We start from the raw sequence: 18,551 nt of genomic DNA, 5'->3' as shown, positions 1-18,551 counted from the left end.
CACTGATCACTGTTGCCGTATTGTAGATCAGCTTGTTAGTGTCGGTAATCGTGGTTGTAGGTATTGCCCGTAGTGCTGCATTAACATCATCTAGCAGACCTTCTGAGGGAACTTCACGTAATCTTGGTAACCGGCTACGCGGGATCCAGGTTTCAAGCTTGGCCATGATCCTATTTTTCAGGTCAGTTCCTCTCGCACTCAACGATCCTTCTCCTATCGCACTTGGGGCTATGTACCCAATCTCGGGTGGAGGTGATGACCTGGCGTCCTGACTCCTCCTTGCCGTAGCATTTGTGTTGTACCTCGTCAATCTCTAGCTGTGAGAGCAGTCCCTTCTTTCGAATGTTGGAACACTGAGCTACTAGTTGTTTCGCCGTCATTGTGGATGTTGGGTATCGAAGAATCCATAGGTCCCTCATCCTATTCATGTAGCCCCTTCCGCCAGGGTTACTTGCATAGTAGCATTCCAACAACGCCCTGTTTTCGTCTCTTGCCCACCGATGCCTTCTTGTTCCAGTAGCCCACTTTTCGTCAGGGTGCCCTGGTTCCTCAACACCTGACGCGGACCTTGTTGATCCGGGCGACGTCCGAGCCGGCATGCCTTCATATTTATCTGTCTCGCTCATGTCTGCGGTAGGCTTGCTTAGCATAGGGGGTCTAGCCTTAGGACCCTTACTGGATACAGACGCCCCAGGCAGGAATCGAACTTGCGATCCTCTGTTCCAAAGGCGTGTAGTCTAACCACTACGCTATCCAGCTGCTATATATATATATATATATATTTTAAAAAGCATATCTTAACTAGTCGCTGTCCTAAACACAGAGGAATATCTGCACAATATAATGACATTTTCCATTTTTATTGTTAATGCACACCACACACTTATTCCTCTGAACTTAATTTCTGTCATCACACACTTCCAGGAAGTGTAAACAGATAAACGTCCAAAAATATTTTCCTATCAGGCTGTAAGGTGACGCCGCAGGTCTGCCAAGCGATGTGTTACGACTCCCGTTCGTGGATGTAAAAGAGTCAGATTCTGCCGCCCAGCTCCGTCGCTCCTTTTCTCCTTTGCCCCGCCGGACAACACTAGACAATTTGTTCAAACTGCAAACGCTGGTGTTGTTTTCATTGGAAGTCAAACAAGCAGCAGCCTGTTCCTAAAGAAAACATTAGTGGTGGAGAGCCTCCCCTGCCTCCCCCTGAAATTGTTTAATTATATTTTTATTGATTAGAAGAAAATTGAAACAAATATAACCATGTCGTTCATAAGACGACTAAGAAAGGGTTTATAATGCTGACGTGGTGTAACAGTCCAGACACCGTGCAGTGAATTAAGTTACGCATGGTGTATGTAAATGATTAAAGCACGGTGTGGATATTTGAAAACACAGCAGGTAACACTGGTCCTTGTGCTCCGAGTAAAGCGTGTGATCATTATTCACAGCGATCCAGTAACCAAATTAGTTCAAATCGAATCAATCAGTCAGTCAAATAAGATGTTATATTTAAAACAGCAGATACACATAGGAGATAGGTTTTCTTTATTGTAATGACATATGCATGTTCTTTTCTTGTTGTGTAAGAGACGATCTGACTGGGTGGCTGTTCGACACAGAAACGTCCTGAAAGTCCATCTGTTACAATCCGGTCAGTGCCAGCGTAGCACCATCTGCTGTTTCACAACAGAAACAACTTTTCTGTGTTTTGTTAGATTCATAAAGCTAAGCAAAAAAATTGGCAAATTCCGGTTTTAAACATAAAGCACCTTAAAAAAAAGTCCCACAAAGTTGATGTTTAAATTTTCTTTTAGGGTGTAAAAATCTGCTAGTTTTAGAGCTACAGATTACTTGTTGAGCCCTCTATTGTTAAAAATAGATCCTGTAGCTTTTTTGGAGAATCTGTGGATTTAAAAATATGTTAAAATTAGTCCATGTTTTCATATTGAGAAAAAATGTAATGCTAGACCTGCCCCCATCCTGCAACAGCAGCAGTTGAGGCAATATATTTACCCATCAGTCATGTCTAGGTAGCTCTGGCTCATGTTACTGCAGCCTTCTAATCAAAATGCATTTGCAATCTCTATTTTAAATTTTATTTTCTTGTTCTCACTGCCTTGAGCCTCTTCTGTTTAAGCACATTTTGCATGTAATGAAATGTGCTCTATAAATAAAATTGGCATTGACATAAATTTCGATGCTATCAAAATGATATCCTCAGCAGTTAAAGGTATGAGTGGTGGTAATTTTTGTTGCTTTTGCTTTCACTATATAATGAATAAACCCATATAAGGAAAAGTCATGAAATATGATGATCATGGGATTTTAATTTAACAGTTTTCACAATTCCAGAGGAGTCAAAATGACCCTTTGGACATGATGAGTGTGACGTTCTGCAAAGAGAAGGAAATCCTCTGGGAAGTTTAAGTCTCTGAATCTAAACGTGCGTGTTATGTCTGTGTTTGGGTTTGGAGTTATTCTGATGTGGTTTGTCACCCCTTACTCACACAATCCCTGCAAAATCTTTGCAGGAAGTGTACAAAATGCACTGATGTGTCACTTTTTTCCATTAAACTGGAATTTGGCCTTTAATGCAGCGAAGCCGGTCAGCTGGATGATAATAATAAACCTCGGCATCATAAACTTCTCCATATTTTACTGTGGCATGAAAGGATAAAATTGATAAGAGCTCCGTCTCACTGGTTTATTGCGAAAGCTGGTTTAAGATAGGTGAGCACAGCTCGTGCAGCGACCTGTTTCCAGATGTCCCTGGTTATGTTGATCGCTTTATTGTTGGACCGTTTCCATCTATTCCATGTGTTCCTTTGTATACGTCACCACAATAGTTGTAATTGTTTTGTTTTCAGGCCCTGGAGGAGTACGGGACCCAGGAAGCTTCGGAGCCAAGCAACAGCGAGCTGGAGATCAAGATGGAGGTGGCCAGGCAGAGTCTCCGGAGGGCAGAGGTAACCTTTGAACTTCTAGATCAGCGATTTCTCCATCTTCTGAATCAGTTTCTCCTTATTTAAAGTTGCCCCAGTGCGGCACCTGCTGGTTTGAAAGGGGAAGTGACAGATTTAAAGGATTAATGTTCTGTTAGAAGAGAGCAGAGGTGTTTAAAACACATTAAGTATTTATTTTATTTTCATACTAATCTCATTGTGTTTTCTTTATTCTTTGGGGGGTGGGGGGCTTGTCAGTGGGTTGTGAAAGTCTGGTGGTCTTTAACTCACCTTTATTTTTTATTTTTTTTGCTGCTAGACGGTGAAAGCGAAAGCCGAGGCCCAGCTGGACCTGCTAAGGGAGGCGGGAGTCCCGGTTGAAACGTGGCTGAAGAGTGCGATGAACCAGGTGATGGAGGAGCTGGAGAACGAGCGCTGGAACAACCTCAGTACCCACGATCCTTCACTCTCCGTAAGACGAAAACTCCAATTCCACAGTGCTGTAGTTTTGAAGTATATGCGCTGTAGATTTGTGCCCTAAACGCAGATGTCGGTCTAACATCCGTAGGTAACAGCAGATTTGGAGCGAGAGGATGAAGAGGAGATGGAGTGTTGGATGACAGCAGCTCCAGCCCCTCCAGCACCTTGAAAAACTATCCACTCACCTGCAAAGTGCTCTACTCCTACAAGGTAACGACACACGCTTAAGCAGGGTCGTAGCCGATGAGTCGGTCAGCGCCCAGAGAAATGGTGACATCTACAAAGCCTCATGTGTTTGCAGCGAGTCGAGTCTGAGTTTAGTCTTCTAAACAATCAGTGTCGCTGCTCTGGAAAAAAACACTGTTTGATTGCTGTTGCAGCATCTCTGCGCTTTCTGTATTCACAACTCTTTAAAATACGTGTAGAGGCTCGAGGCACGGGGAGTGCGTGTTGGGAGTTACAGAAGCAGTCATTATTAGAAAATGCAGGAAGCTGGTGTAGCTGGATATTGATGGATGAAGATTCAGGAGCCACAAAAAATGTGTTTTTAGAAGAACAGTGACTTGCAGAGTTACACTTTCTGTCCTCCGTAAACCTCATTTTCATGCAGAATACATAAAACAGCTGGAAGTGAAAGGAAAAGTATTTTTAAGATTCTGTAGGTTTAACCATATTTTCTGGTAATTATATGATTAATATTTAAATCTTTTTAAGTGTCTTGTCATGCTCTCCTGTGCCTCTGTGGTTCTCTCCAGGTTCCTCCTTCATTAAAAGACAAACTTGTTAGATTAAAGCTTCTGTTACTGACGCAGACAGCTGGAGACTCATTCCTGTTATATTTTCTGAAAGTGTGGTTGAAGTCTGCCGTCTGTGTGGTGCATTATAATGTGGATGCTCTCTGTGTTAGCCTACAAAGCTGGCTGGGATTTCCTCCATCCCTGCTGGATGGATGTCGTCATAAAATCTATTAAGATGTAAATACGGTTAACCTCTCCACACATGATTTAAATATTTGGATTGGACGTGGATCTTTAACATGTCACCAATTATAATTCTGACTTTGAAGTGAAGCCACTTTTTGTTTTGGCTGTTTTTAATCAGTTCCAGTCGTGTTTAACCCCCATTTAGATTTACTTCCCCAAACTTTGTGGCACTAATGATTCTGTGTCCAGGTTTAAAACACCTGCTCTCTGAATTTGTACAGAAATTCTAGTGTAAGTCTGAGTTTTGTGCTGCTTTGGAGTATTAGTTGTTTTATATTACCTGAGTCCTGAGTAAAGTGTGGTATAAATGCAGGCATGGTCTCAGTGTTTTCTTCAGTGTTCTGGCTGATGTTATTGAAGCCACAGTGAGCATTTTTGTCCGTTCACCAGTGTGGCGGTATTTGAAAAATATACATCACGGGTGAAATGAAGATGGTTAAACTGTTACATCGCAGCTTTAATTTGAATGAACGTGTTTGTCTGTCTGCAGGCTTCTCAGCCAGACGAGCTGACCATCGAGGAGCAGGAAATCTTGGAGGGCATCGATGATGGCGACATGGAGGACTGGGTCAAGGTACAAAAATAACACAAACACAGTTATGTAGCAGATGCACTCTCATGTTTGAGGGTTGGTTGTTTTGTGTATTAGTTCACTCTCTGGCTCTTAGACTGTTTGACAAACATTTAGTTTCAGTTTTTATAAGACCTCGCACCGGTACAGACTATCTACTGGACGTTTTAGTGTTTCTCTGGGATCAGTTGAACTGATGTGGCTTCAGGAATTAGAATAATTCAACTAAAATGCGTGCGGTGCATTGAGGCAGGTCAGGTTGGCCTGGGTGGTAGAAGCTCTGCTGAACATAAAGACAAATCAAAAAATGTACAAATACACAGTTCTCTGCTTCGTTTTTTTGGCCCCGCAGCCGTAAAGGGCTGATGGGAGATTCTCGTCACGCAGCCGGGCAGGCAGGTGGGCGGGCATGGCACCCAAGTTTGTGAATGCAATAATTCATGATTGAGGCAGTTTTTAATTCATACCTTAAGTGCAGCTACTGAAAATCTGGACCAAATCCTGATTGATGGTGATCCAATCCTGCCTCAGCAGCGCTCCGGTTTGATCACAGTTTGTCAGCTTCTGCTTTTTAACAGCGGTTCGTGGACTCTTGATCAGTTTGAGATCTGCGGAGTGACCTGGTCATGGATATAAAATGTTAATTTGATGATCTCCCAGCTACTTAGTTATCATTTTCACTTTGTTTGTCACAGACTGTTACAAAGTTGCTCCTGGACCTTTGGGAGAAAATTTGAGAAGTCTTTGAGGACATTTTTCGGGTGGTCAGTGGTGTCTACTTAAATGTAGAAATGTCAGCTGTGGATGCTCCCATCATTGTGTGAAGTCATTCTTTTATAAACGCCTCTGCAGAGCTGCTGGTGTGTAGTCATTGTGTACTTTGTGTGTGGTTGTTTTCAGATCATTTCCCTGAAGGAACATTGTGCATTGTTGCTGTTTTACTTTTGTTTATTGTGTAAGTCTGGCTTTCCTGTGAGCCATTGTGCAAATGTTCCACGTGTTGAGCCAATATTTTATGTGTATTTACTTAGGTGATTATCTTTTCATATACAGATATAGTGTTTTAATGGGATATTTATTTTAATGAATATAATCATACATAAAAATGTGAGCAATATCATTTATATAGATCTGTTTTAGTGCTGTGATTCCCCACAGCATGCCCCAACAGAGATCCCAATACCTCTGAGTGTTTTCAATCTGAATGAAAATAAGTAAGCAGCGGAAGGGGAGGCCACCGGTGTTCATGAAATCAAGCTTCATGAATTCAGCAGAGGCTTGTTTAGGATTTTAGATTTCTCGTTAATTCAGGAAGAGCGAACAAAAGCTCTCCTATTATTCTCTTTGTGGCTGTTATTAAATTCTGGCGACAATGCAGTGATATTGTTACAGCCCTACTCTTTACATCTGACTTTATTTTTTCTCATTAGGAGTTTCCTGTTGAAACATTTTTGGCTGTTGTCATCGTCTGTGTGCATTGTCTGTGTTTCCAGGCCAGAAACCGTAGCGGACAGGTGGGCTACGTCCCGGAGAAATACCTGCAGCTGCCCTCCTTCAATAGCCTGCTGAGCATGCTGCAGTCGCTGGCCGCGCTGGACGCCCGATCCCATTCCTCCAGCAACTCCACCGAACCTGAAACCGAACTCCCAACCGGCTCCGTCAACGGAGACTCGAGGAGTGAGATCCGCCTCCACCAGATAATATCGGAGTTTTGATTTCCTGCTTTGTTTAATACCCTCGTTGCCACTGTCTGTGTTGCAGTTTCATTCGCAAAGGCTTTGTACGACTACGCGGGACAAACGGAAGATGAGCTGTCGTTCCCAGAAGGCGCCATCATCCCCATCCTGAGCAGAGAGACCCACGAGGACGATGGCTTCTGGGAGGGCGAGTTTAACGGCGTTGTTGGTGTAAGAGTTCAAATAATAGTTTGCAAAAGCTTGTGACTGCAAAATTGTGTCTGCCTAAGGGACAGTTTGTTCCAGGAGATAAGCGAGAGTTAGAAGATTAATAGGAAGCACCTGGCCTCCAGACGGAGAAGATGTCCTTTTAAATGTGTCCAAAGTCGTCAACAGAACATTTGTGGTTTTGAAACTTATGCCTGTGTTGTATCTGCTTGACGCATGAGGGGGCGTCATAAAAGTAAACCCTGATGGTATAAAACAACTGCTTGTGTATCATTGGGCGGAGATCGATGCTGTCTGTGGGCAGTGTTCATCTCCCCACGCACGTGTTCATTAAAAACATTGTTTGACCGAAGCTCTTCTGGACCATTATTGTTTTGTGCTCACCCTCAATATTTGAACTCGTAACAAACAGCAATAACGGCAAAACATGTAATGGACGTGCTGGTCCACTAGACAACATCATGTTGATGTAAAGCTTTGGGTCTCTTATGCAAAGTAAAGAGGCTGAAATAAGGTGTCCATGAGTATCAGTTTTCAACATTCAGTATTAAGAGACGAAGACTGTACGGGTTGGGCCAGTCGTCAAGTCCCGGAGCAAAGTGAGCCTGCAAATCAATAAGATGCAAATCAGTTTATACCTTTCATATAATGTTTGAATTTGTTTATTCTGAGTTTTATTGTTCAGTTAGTTTCCACAGTTCATATATCATGTGTAATTTTTCATTAGTTTCAGTGTTTGTTTGTATTTTATTCTATTCATGATGGTTGTGTTGACAGATTTGTCCAAATTTAAAGCTATAGATGTGAACTTTTGGTTCCTTTATTATTACCTGTATAATTAGTTTCAGTCTTTGTGAAGTGGGGAAGGAGGACCCAAAAGCAGGACTCGTGCGATGGACAGTGCTCTTTATTTACAGTGGAGTAAATAAGACAACACAATAATCTCTTGAGCTCCCTCGACTCCTGTGTCATGTCTTCACCCAAAACTCCGTGCTCTCTGCTCCGTGGCTGCTGTCCACCTGTGCTCCACTCTCCTCCTCCTGGGAAAAAAAACAACAGAGGCAGCCGTCAGGACACCATGCCGCCTAATCAACAAAAAACAGTCCCAGTCTAAATAATCTAAAAGACCAACCACGGCTCCAGTGATGGCAACACACAGTTCTAGTGACCAACCCAGTGGGCGGCACTCGAGACAAAGCAGTTCAGGTGGCCTGCATACATTTAGTATCAGGCTTTACAAAAAAAAGTATCAACTATGTTAGGATCCATGTTCATCATGTGTGATGTGTGTTTACATTTGAAGGTGTTTGTGGATTTGTCACCTCTCTTCAAGGTGTGGTTTGTGTTTGATGCTGAAACAGATAAAGACTGCTGATTGGCTGAAGTAGGGTCCAATAAAAATTGTTTGGTTGTTGGTTTGGGCACTGCTCAGGTCCACATTAAATAAACTGCTGCTCATGTGTGTTTGTAGGTTCTCAGTCATCCAGGTCATGGTTGTCTAAGGAGCCTGGAAAGAAAGCGACTTTACTTCTTTAAGGTTCTGGATGATGTTTAACTTCTGATCCAAGAAGCTTCTTCAGTTGATGTGCTTCCTTTGCTCATTTTCCACCTCTGCACAGTTTCATTTGATGACAGTGCAGTGCAGTTCTCCCAAACATACAACAGAGGGCGCTATGCACATTCACTGAAGTGCAGAAAAATACAAGTGGAGGAGGAAACAAACAGCAGCATCAAGAGAGAAAACTGAAGTGTTCAAAGCGAGTTACTTTAGTCTCTTATTGTAATATTAATCGACATCTAAACATCACGTTGATGCTTCATGTTTGACTTCCGTGTCCTTTTACTGCTCAGTTGGAAAATATTGATGCAATTTAAAAGAAGAGGAGAAGAGTAATTTCTCTGTACTACTTCAAAAGTAATTTGAAAGCACTGCCTCATATGGAAAATGAATCATGATGAAATCCTGAAACAAATAGTGTTTGTGAATATGAAGAGTTTAGTTTTCATTTTGGTCTTAGAAGTATAAAAATGCAGGACTGAAGACAAGATGGAAATGATGTGTTATGAGAAATAAAACACATATGTCACTATGTACTATAATTTTATTTTGTTTATTTTTTGTTCTTGTAGGTTTTTTGCTTTAGTGTAAATTTTGAAAGCACTGCTTTTAGTTTGAAAATTGGATTCAGTGTTCAGAGTTCGGACAAAACAATGGACGGTTTCAAGAAATGTATTTTATCAACAAAACTTATTTTCATGGTTACTGTATTTATTTTAATGCCCTCAGTGCAGTGATTGAAAAAAAGTTCATCTGACACCAATGAGCCAACAGCCTCCACGTAAACATTTCTTTTTTTCTTTCTTTTTTTTTAAACAGGGTTTAATCAGCGCTGACATACAGACATTTATGCGCTGGGTATAACAGACATGCTTACCGTGTGAAAGGACCGCGGATGTCTTGGAGCAGAGAAACATGCTGTATTGTTGTTTTTCTTTATTGCATAAGCAGCGCCCGACTGTCAGAAACGCTCTGTGCGGGTAGCAAAGTCGGCTCCAACGCACCTGCAGGCATCCATTTGAAAGAAAGGTGTCGCTGCGGCTAGGCTCTCGGGACAGTCAGACTTTTATTTATATTTGCGGCATTCTGGTGCGTTAAAACTAGCAGCCTCTGTGTCCCGCTTGGATCACCATTCTGAAAATTCAGATATTTAAATAAAATGATGAATCGGCGAGTGATGAGGAGCCACGTAGATCCTGAAATGAGGTTTGATTAAATTAAACTCTTATGAACAGTGATGACGCGTTCCAAACAAACGATGCTTTCTACATGGCCAAATTGTGTGCTAACTACCTCACAGCGCTGTGTCCGGGGTCCGAAAAAAAAAGTTAAAACGATATACCTTGCGAAAGTTGTGAAGTGCTGAGGAAAATACTGTGTGTCTGATGGGGTGTTTTTATATAGGTGGACTTGGTTTCAGTTGACCTCTGACATGGAGAGATGAAAAGAGCAGTTTGTAAAGAAAAAAGGTGGAAACTATGGAACTACAGTTGGGATGTGTGTGCTGGGATGCTCTTGATAAGTATGCAGCTTTTATTGTTTTATGACTTGTTTTGCTGACTGTTGGGGCCCTACCTGTAACCCCCTCTGTCTAATCATCAAGTCTTACTGTTGCAGTGCGTTTGTGTGGCTACTAGACAATTATAGGTTGTATTAAAGCAGGGGTGTCAAACTCAAATACACAGTGGGCCAAAATTCAAAACTGGAACAAAGTCGTGGGCTAACATTAATATTTATTGAAAAAAAAATCTTCCTCCAGATATAAGAATGAATATTTTCTTATGGACTCAAATAAGTTTTGCTGGAAACCTGAATATGGAACAAGCAAAGCTTAATACTAAACAATATATATATTAGCTGTATAATACCAGTAGGCCAGCTCTAATAGTAATTTGGTATGGCTTCGCGGGCCAAATGTAATTAGGCTGCGGGCCAGAGTTTGACACCTGTGTATTAAAGGAACATTGGGGGGTCGATACAGTGCTATTGTGGCTAGTTAAGAATGTGGTTTTTAGAAGTATCACAAGAAAAGTTTATTTCTAAAGGGATACATGTTGTTTGTGGTACTCTGTTTTAAAAACTATTAGCCTCTGTGTCTTTCAGAGCACAAAAGAAAAGTGAAATGCTCCTAAACTAGTTATATTACTACTGAGGTTGAGGCAGTAACAAAGTTCTTTAAATCATCAGGCAAGAAAATCCAGAAACCTTGGGTTAGCCGTGGCTATCCGGGTCATCTGAGCCCGAATAGCCTCCTTCTCCTCCTCCTGCACAGGAAATAATCCAAAGTCCGTTAAATTCAAAAGAGTCACTGAAATAAATGTCTGCTGGGTAAAACACGGTCAGGTTAAAAGCGAGCCGTTTAATGTGGCTGATAAACGAGTACAAAAACAAAAGGCAGATGCACACAAGAAAGAACCTAACTAGAAGTAAACTGGGAAAACTAAATGCAAAGAACAAAACCTTGAACGTTGCAAAAACATAAACATGGACACTCCTGGAGACATGGAACAACAGACAACCTGACAAAGAATGAACAGAAACACACAGAATAAATACACACAAGGGTGATTAGGGGGAAGTGGAAACACATGGGGAAACAGCTGACACTACTCTGACATAAGGAGACAAAGGAAGCAAAGCTGACTACACTGAAATAGGACACAGACCTTCAAAATAAAACAGGAAACATGAGACGCAGACAAGACAATATAAACTTGATAACATAAGAGGGCAAAGGGAGACTAAAACACAGGGGTAGAAGACACAAGAGGAATCTAAATAAACAAATGAGCTTAGATAACCTGATGAACTTAAAAATAAACCATAAACATCAAAAATAAACTAAAACTTAAAACGCTGGGTCAAAAGACCCAGGATCGTGACAGTGGGAGGTTGAAGCTGCCACAGGGCAAAAGCAGGACAGGCTGCCAGTTTATCACAGGGCTAACACAATATATGTGATAGAAAATCAACTGAAATGTTTGATATTTATTTATAATAATAAGAGAATAACTACTATTTATAATAATATTATAGTTGTTATTATAAATATGTGTATATTTTTTATAACACCCAACATAAAAGGCTTCTTTCCAAACCTGAGCTGTTTCAGACGCTTCTTGAAATTCTGACTTCTCTGAACTCAAATTCAAATACAAATACAAATTCAAAATACAAATACAAATTCAAATTTTATTTGTCACGTACACAGTCATACACAGTACGATATGTAGTGAAATGCTTGGACAACTGCTCGTGACCTAAAGAAAACAAAAAAAGGAAAAGGCTATGAATAAGATAGGAAATAAATATGAAAAATTAAAAAGGGTAAATTTAACTAGGAAGGAATAGAATATAAATTAAGGTTAAAAATGAAATAACTGTACAACACAAATTAGAATGAAGGGTAAATTTAACTGGGAAGAATAAGATAAAGATAAATATATACATTAAAGTTGAAAATAAAATAACTGTACAACAAAATACACAATATAGAACTATATAAGAATGTATGAAGAAATCTAAATATAAATAAATATATACACAATAACAGCAGCTGTACAAGTATTAACCGGAAATGAAGAATATAGTGACCAGTGTTGTGCAAAACCAAAGTCCAGAAAGTCCAGTGTGTGTGTAAAAACCATATGTGTGGGTCAGTACTGTGTGGTGGTGTGATTGAGAGACCGTATCGCCTGCGGGAAGAAGCTCCTCCTCAGTCTCTCTGTGTTGGTCTTCAGGGAGCGGAATCGCTTTCCTGACCTCAACAGAGAGAACAGTCTGTTGTTGGGATGGCTGAGGTCCTTCACGATCTTCCTGGCCTTGGTCCAGCACCGAACTCAGTGTAAGGTGTCTGCTCCCTCACTGTGGCTGTGCCTGGAAGTACTTCTGCTTCTTGTCTTCCCCTAATGCAGCTTTAAAGTATTAAGTATGAAGCAACAGTGCTTCTCTTTGCGCCTCTGAAATCTGTGTTCTCTCTACTGATAAACAAAAGAAACAATGTAAAATGTATTAATAAATCAGTAACAAAAATATAGCGTAGAAGGTAAGTAGAGATTTTCATACCATCTTCAAGCCTAATGCTTTTAAGTCCCACACTCAATGCAGCCTGACTCAAAACCTGATTCTAAATGGTTCAGCACAGACACAGACTCGCTGACTTTTTATAGTCACTCTATAAATGCTTTAAATCATCTCACTTGTAAACACTGCCGTATCCACCGGAGATCAGTGAGAATGGATTCTGGAGTCTTCCCATCCTCCTGTTAGTGATCCTCCATCTGAATGGATGATAACAACCTTCTGAACTGACTAGCAGGTGTAGAAAGCCCGACTAGCCCATATCTATGGGACTGATCACTGCTGATAAACCCACTAAATGGATGGATAAGAGCTCTGGTCACATTTGGAGTTGGGCCACAGCTCTGCACAGTGGCTGCCAAATGGTCGTCTTCTATTGTGAAATTCAGCACAGCAGAGAAGAAATAGCACATTATGACACAGTATGATGGAAAGGCAAATAAGAAAAGTGTGTAAATTAATAGATTCAACTCATGTTTTACTTTACATTTTGACAGCATGACTGCTCTTCCCTTCCATCAAGTACATTTTTCCACTTCTAGAATCCCTAGAAGCCAGAAACACAAAACAAGGCTACGTCCACACGTACACGGGTGTTTTTGAAAACGGAGATTTTCCGTTTTCATTTTTTTTTTAATCCCGTCCACACGTAAAAGCCAAAGACGAAGGAAAACGCTGCTAGGAACATGCCAAAGCAGCAGATGGCGCTATATTCCTATCCATGTAGAAATGTTGGCCAATCAGAAGTCAGCCTGGGTGGGAAAGAGTAAACAAAGATGGCGCATAGAAGCAGAACTGAGTCCTATGTGTGGAGGGACAGTAACTGTGTAAGCATTTAAACACTGCAGAGAGTAAAATGAACAGTAATGGTATTTTGTGTAAGTCCGCCATTGTAGAAATTCATTTCACCGAAACAATAACCTGGCGCACAGTGTGACGTCAAAAAATGCGCACACCTTTGACGCTGCGTTTTCTCCGTTTTTCTCGTCCACACGTAAACGCAAAAACTGAGTTTTCAAAAATATCCACCCTGGCCGGAGTTTTTAAAAATCTCCGTTTTCAGTGACCGAAAACGCCGTTTACGTGTGGACGAAAGGTGCAAACGCATAGAAAAATCTGCGTTTTCAAAAATACCCGGGTACGTGTGGACGTAGCCCAAGATACTGCTGTTATTATTAAATAGTTTCAATTTGTTTCTTAGTTTATTTGTGATTTAAATTTTCACCTTTCATCTTTATGCTTAGTTTGTTCTGGTTACTTTGAATTTTGTAGCCTCGAGCTTATTTCTCAGACTATCTCCTTTTGTAATTTGTAAAAATAGTTCAGTGAGTTTATTTTCCTCCATTGTCCTGCGTTCTGTGTCACGTCTGTGTTTCTGTTCTTGCACACCAAGTTACTTATTGTGTTAGTCTGTTGTCTCTTGTGGTTTTTATTTAGTTTTACGTCGCTTGTCTCGTTTTCTTATTTAGGTTCAGCTGCCCTCCCAGGTGTCTCCTGTTTGTCCTGAGCTCCTTGTGTATTTACTCCCTCAGTTTGTCTTAATTGGTTGCTGTGTCCTCCCTCTCTGTATTGTTTCCTTCCTCAGTGTTTCCCTGCTTTTGCTAGTATCCAGTTTCCCTGCTGCTGCCCTGCCACTGTGTTTTTGTATTTTTTGCTACTGCATTGAAGCTGATCTTTGAGTTCATCCTTTGTCTCCTGAGTTCTGCATTTGGGTCCATATTTGAAATATATTCGAAAAACTAACTCTGTAGGTGCTCACACGCCACTGCACGCTCATGCATGTGTGGGAAAGAAAGAGAAAGAGAGAAATACTGCTACAAGCTAGTTCAGAAATCAGAAATCAGAAAGGGTTTTATTGCCAAATGTTGAGCAGGTTTACAACATTAGGAAATTGCTGCGGTGCTTCAGTTCAAACATACTGTTATAAATTACGTTTAAATAGACATGAAAATAAAAATAAGAGTAAGAATTAAAAGTGCTAAGTAGATAGATATATACATGATATATACATGAGTGCAGGTGGTGATCAGTGCCAAACATGGAATGATGCAGTGAACACAGCGTAGGGTCATGTGTTAGTGGTGGGAACAGTCATACGGTTATTGTTCATGTGTCCGACAGCAGAGGGGAAGAAACTGTTCTTATGGCGAGAGGTTTTGGTGCGAATGGACCGGAGCCTCCTGCCTGAGGGGAGCAGGTCAAACAGACTGTGTCCAGGGTGAGAAGGGTCAGCTGTGATCCGAGCTGCACGCCCCAGTGTCCTGGAGGTGTACAGGTCCTGCAGAGATGGGAGTCTGCAGCCAATCACCTTCTCAGCAGAGCGCACAACACGCTGCAGTCTCTGTTTGTCCCTGATAGTGGCTCCAGCGTACCACACAGTGATGGAGGAGGTGAGGATGGACTCGATGATTGCAGTGTAGAATTGCGTCATCGTCCGTGTTGGCAGGTTGAATTTCTTCAGCTGCCTCAGGAAGTACATCCTCTGCTGGGCTTTCTTAATGACGGAGGTGATGGTGGGCTCCCACTTCAGGTCCTGGGTGATGGTGGTGGTAGTTGTGATAAATGGTAGTTTAAATTGTGTCCAGGTAATGAACCATTAAATCTCCTCTTGCACCATCTGAATCTCTCTGCAATCACATCACATAGTATGCATATTTTAATTTATACAGCCAAATATCACAAATCTGACCTTAAGGTCTTTGCCACCTGGACACACACACACCAACCGCTCTGAAGAAGCTTAGAGTGGATTTGGAAATAGACACCTGAGGTGAAAGAATTCAATTGATTAAAGTTGTGCTATTATTAAAAAGGTAACAATATCAAGATATGATTCAGGAGGATGTGAAACAACTTCTTAGGTTATGTACTTATTGATTATCAATAATTAACAATGAATATGTTTATTTTACAACCATGCAAACATGACTGATTAACCTGCATGGGGAAAAACTGAATATTGAGTATTAACAACTAAGAGTGCAATAAGTGACCACTGAAAGAGGCCCACACAAAAAGTTTTAAGGCTGTAAGACAGCTGTATGTCACAGAACAATGAACTTCATTTTGAGCTTACTCATAATCAAATAGCATTTCATATCTTTGTTCACTAAGGCAGGAAAACAGCCTCAAGGTTTTGTACTGAGTGAATGAGACATTGTGGATTCGTTTCTGTCAAACATCGGTGTTCAATGTTGTCACTTATGGAAGTGCAATAACGATATGTACAAGACAAATAAAAGAAAAGAAATTGTTATATCAAGTGAGCCAATATCACATTAACTGAACAACTGATGTTTCATGCTTTTTTTATACTGCTTTTATAAAAAGTTTGAGACAGACCCTAATGAGCTACTGAAGCAAATAAATAACTGTCACTGAGCTTTGCATCTATATCACTGAAAAAGGCAAAGAGTTTGTGAAACAGAACAATTGGGACTGCGAGTATAGTTGCTGCACAATATGTTGTTCAGGTGGTAAGCCAACCATCTGTAAGTATATTACTCTTCTCTCAGGTTTCACGGTGTGCACAGAGGTGGATTTGCACAAGAGAATCTTTCACGACCATAGCTGTGAGAAAAATGATCGTCTGTATCACGTGCACATAACTCTGACCCATGGAACACATTACCATCATCTATGTGGCGGCTCTCTGATCCACAGCCAGTGGGTTCTAACTGCAGCTCACTGCTGGAAAGATCAACCTGGATGGTGAGAAATGACTGTTTCACATATTTTAAAAAAACCAGTCCAGAGACAAAAATCATTACTGGTATTTTGTTCTTTTACCATTTCCATTGTTTAGGACTATGTCTGCATATGTAGGAATTCATCCAGGTCCAGGAAGAATGGTGACAATTATTGATCACAAAATCTTTGAGGACCAAACAGGAAAACATGACATCATGCTTCTGAAAATCGACCCACCAGAGAATAAGATTAAGCCTGTTGTCTTCCCTAAATGTACACGTCGCAAAAAGTGAGTTTTGAGTAACCTTTTAAGTGTAAAGTTTGAATTCTGGAATATGTTGACATAATATGTATTTTTCTTGTTTAGTTGGTTGGTTTTTTAAACTTCCAGGAAGAGCAAAAAAATGTAGCAACATCTGTAGTCTATGAACAAAATGACATCATGCTTTTGAAGTTACAAACCCCCATTAGTGACTGCAGAGCTTCTTTATTAACAATAATGTAACTGAGACTTGAATATTGAGCAGAGGGTTCTGGTTTTGATTTTAGGTACCTGCTTAGGAGCTACATCCATGATCTATAATAACTGACAATAAAACACGAGCATGAGGAAATGGAAGGAAATGGAATGTTTTAATAAAATGTTTGAATCTGAAAAGATTAGCTGACTTAGAGTGAACTGGAAATACTCAGCCTGCAGACATGGAGATGGAATTTTATTTATTTTTTAATTTGTAGGATGGATGTCATTCAGATTGCAGGCCATGGTGGCTATACGGTTGATGTAAACTACAACAAACGTAAGACCAGTATTGTTTTGATTATTTCACAATTTTTTAGTTTATATTATACCTTGATTTTGTCTTGTGTGCCTGTTATAGTTACTTTTTCATTTTATTTGAAAACTGTGATGACATAAAGTATTTATTTCATTTTTTTGTGGATATACTGTCAATTTCCCTCCTTTTTAAATGCTGCTCAGCTTCTTTTAAAGAACACATTTTGTTCCAGAAATGAGGCAAAGCATGTTTCTTTCAATAGCTGATTTCCTTGCATGAAACATGCAGTAGCTTTTGTTATTTTCCTTTTTTCTCTAGTCCCTGATGAACCGCCTCATCTCCAGTGTGCAAAGATGCATGTTGTTGAGTGTGAGCTTAACCTCCATCCATGTAATTCAGCATTCTTATGGCCAAATGGAAACACGATGTGTTACAAAGAACCTCGAGTGGACATATGTAAGGTGAGTTACCATGCTGCCAACATTTTATCTGTATCATTATCAGATGTTTTGGTACAAAATATTTATGTTTTCTCTCTCAGGGTGATTCTGGTGGTGGAGTGATGGCCAAAAACAACAAGATTCATGGTGTGCATGTTGGTGGTTGTGAACCTGCCTGTACCGGACCAACTATTTCTCTGAAGGTCTGCTCTTACATTGGTTGGACAAATCAAGTCATTACACGGAGTAATGGAAAATAATAAAATTAAAATAACATTCAAAATAAACAGTCCGCTCTGCAAGAAGCTGCTTCGGTGTGAATTGTTTCTACATGTGAACTTTCGATTGTTAAAATATAAATATGTCATGTGTGTTTTCAATGTAGTTTCAGGCATCAAGTAGATCATTCAGTTGTTCAGAAACTGTGAAGTTTGCATGAAGGTTGTTGGGTCATTTTTGCCAGATGATATTAAGTACAATTACTACAGTAAAGTACAAATGTAAGGAATTTGTACTTTATTTTATTTTATTTGGTCTTTCCATCACATTTGTGGCTTCTTCTCCGCTGCTTCTAAGTGGAAATTGGTACATTTAACTTCACTACAATTATCTGACATCTTTAGTTGTTATTTTACAGATGAAGATTTGTGCTCATGAAACACATGAAGTACAATTTTGTTTCTGTAGTTGATCAATCAGTTATTTGACTTGCATGAATTTAGCAACTATTATTATATGTTTAATCTTTAAAAGTACTTACTGTTGATATTATTTACTGTAAATTGTTCAAAATCATAAATGTGTGAGAAGCACTCAATCAGGGGCGACTCCAGCATCAAACCTTTAGGAGGGCTCAGCTCAGTCTTAATGTCATGCTTTTAGTGTTGCCTTCAAAAGAAATGTAATTTTTGGATGGCCTACAGCAGTGTCTAAGAATAACAGATTTTAATATAATACATCAGCTTTACGGTGGTCACTTTAGTTTAAAACCCGATGCAATGGCACAGTCATGTTGACTGTTCCTTTCACCAAACTGCTCACTCTTGTTCTCCTCTGATCTCACTTCCTGTTCTGGTTATAAGAAGAATGCAGTCAGCACGTGTCAAAGACACTCCCTCCAAATA

General features: G+C 40.3%; 1 protein-coding gene and 1 pseudogene across 2 annotated transcripts in view; both read left to right on the top strand.

Annotated features, from left to right (window-relative positions):
- LOC308395024 (F-BAR and double SH3 domains protein 2-like) overlaps positions 1-7,164 on the top strand; it is a 55,203-nt pseudogene extending 48,039 nt beyond the window's left edge. Inside the window, exons 4-9 of the transcript in view lie at positions 2,868-2,966; positions 3,262-3,414; positions 3,511-3,632; positions 4,896-4,979; positions 6,470-6,653; positions 6,738-7,164. The product of the transcript in view is annotated as an F-BAR and double SH3 domains protein 2-like (transcript). The remainder of the gene's footprint in view (positions 1-2,867; positions 2,967-3,261; positions 3,415-3,510; positions 3,633-4,895; positions 4,980-6,469; positions 6,654-6,737) is intronic.
- Positions 7,165-15,740: 8,576 nt separating this feature from the next.
- Positions 15,741-17,687, top strand: LOC308395023 (serine protease 1-like; the record flags this gene model as incomplete). The annotated part of the gene is made up of 6 exons (XM_080879678.1): positions 15,741-15,780; positions 16,034-16,229; positions 16,324-16,497; positions 16,947-17,008; positions 17,306-17,448; positions 17,529-17,687. 6 exons carry the CDS (start codon positions 15,741-15,743, stop codon positions 17,685-17,687), a joined length of 774 nt encoding a protein of 257 aa, XP_080735804.1.
- Positions 17,688-18,551: the final 864 nt, after the last annotated feature.

The sequence above is a fragment of the Rhamphochromis sp. 'chilingali' genome (genome assembly GCF_963969265.1).
Source record: "Rhamphochromis sp. 'chilingali' genome assembly, chromosome: 4".
Classification (NCBI taxonomy): domain Eukaryota; kingdom Metazoa; phylum Chordata; class Actinopteri; order Cichliformes; family Cichlidae; genus Rhamphochromis; species Rhamphochromis sp. 'chilingali'.
This window is presented reverse-complemented; position numbering and strand designations above follow the sequence as displayed.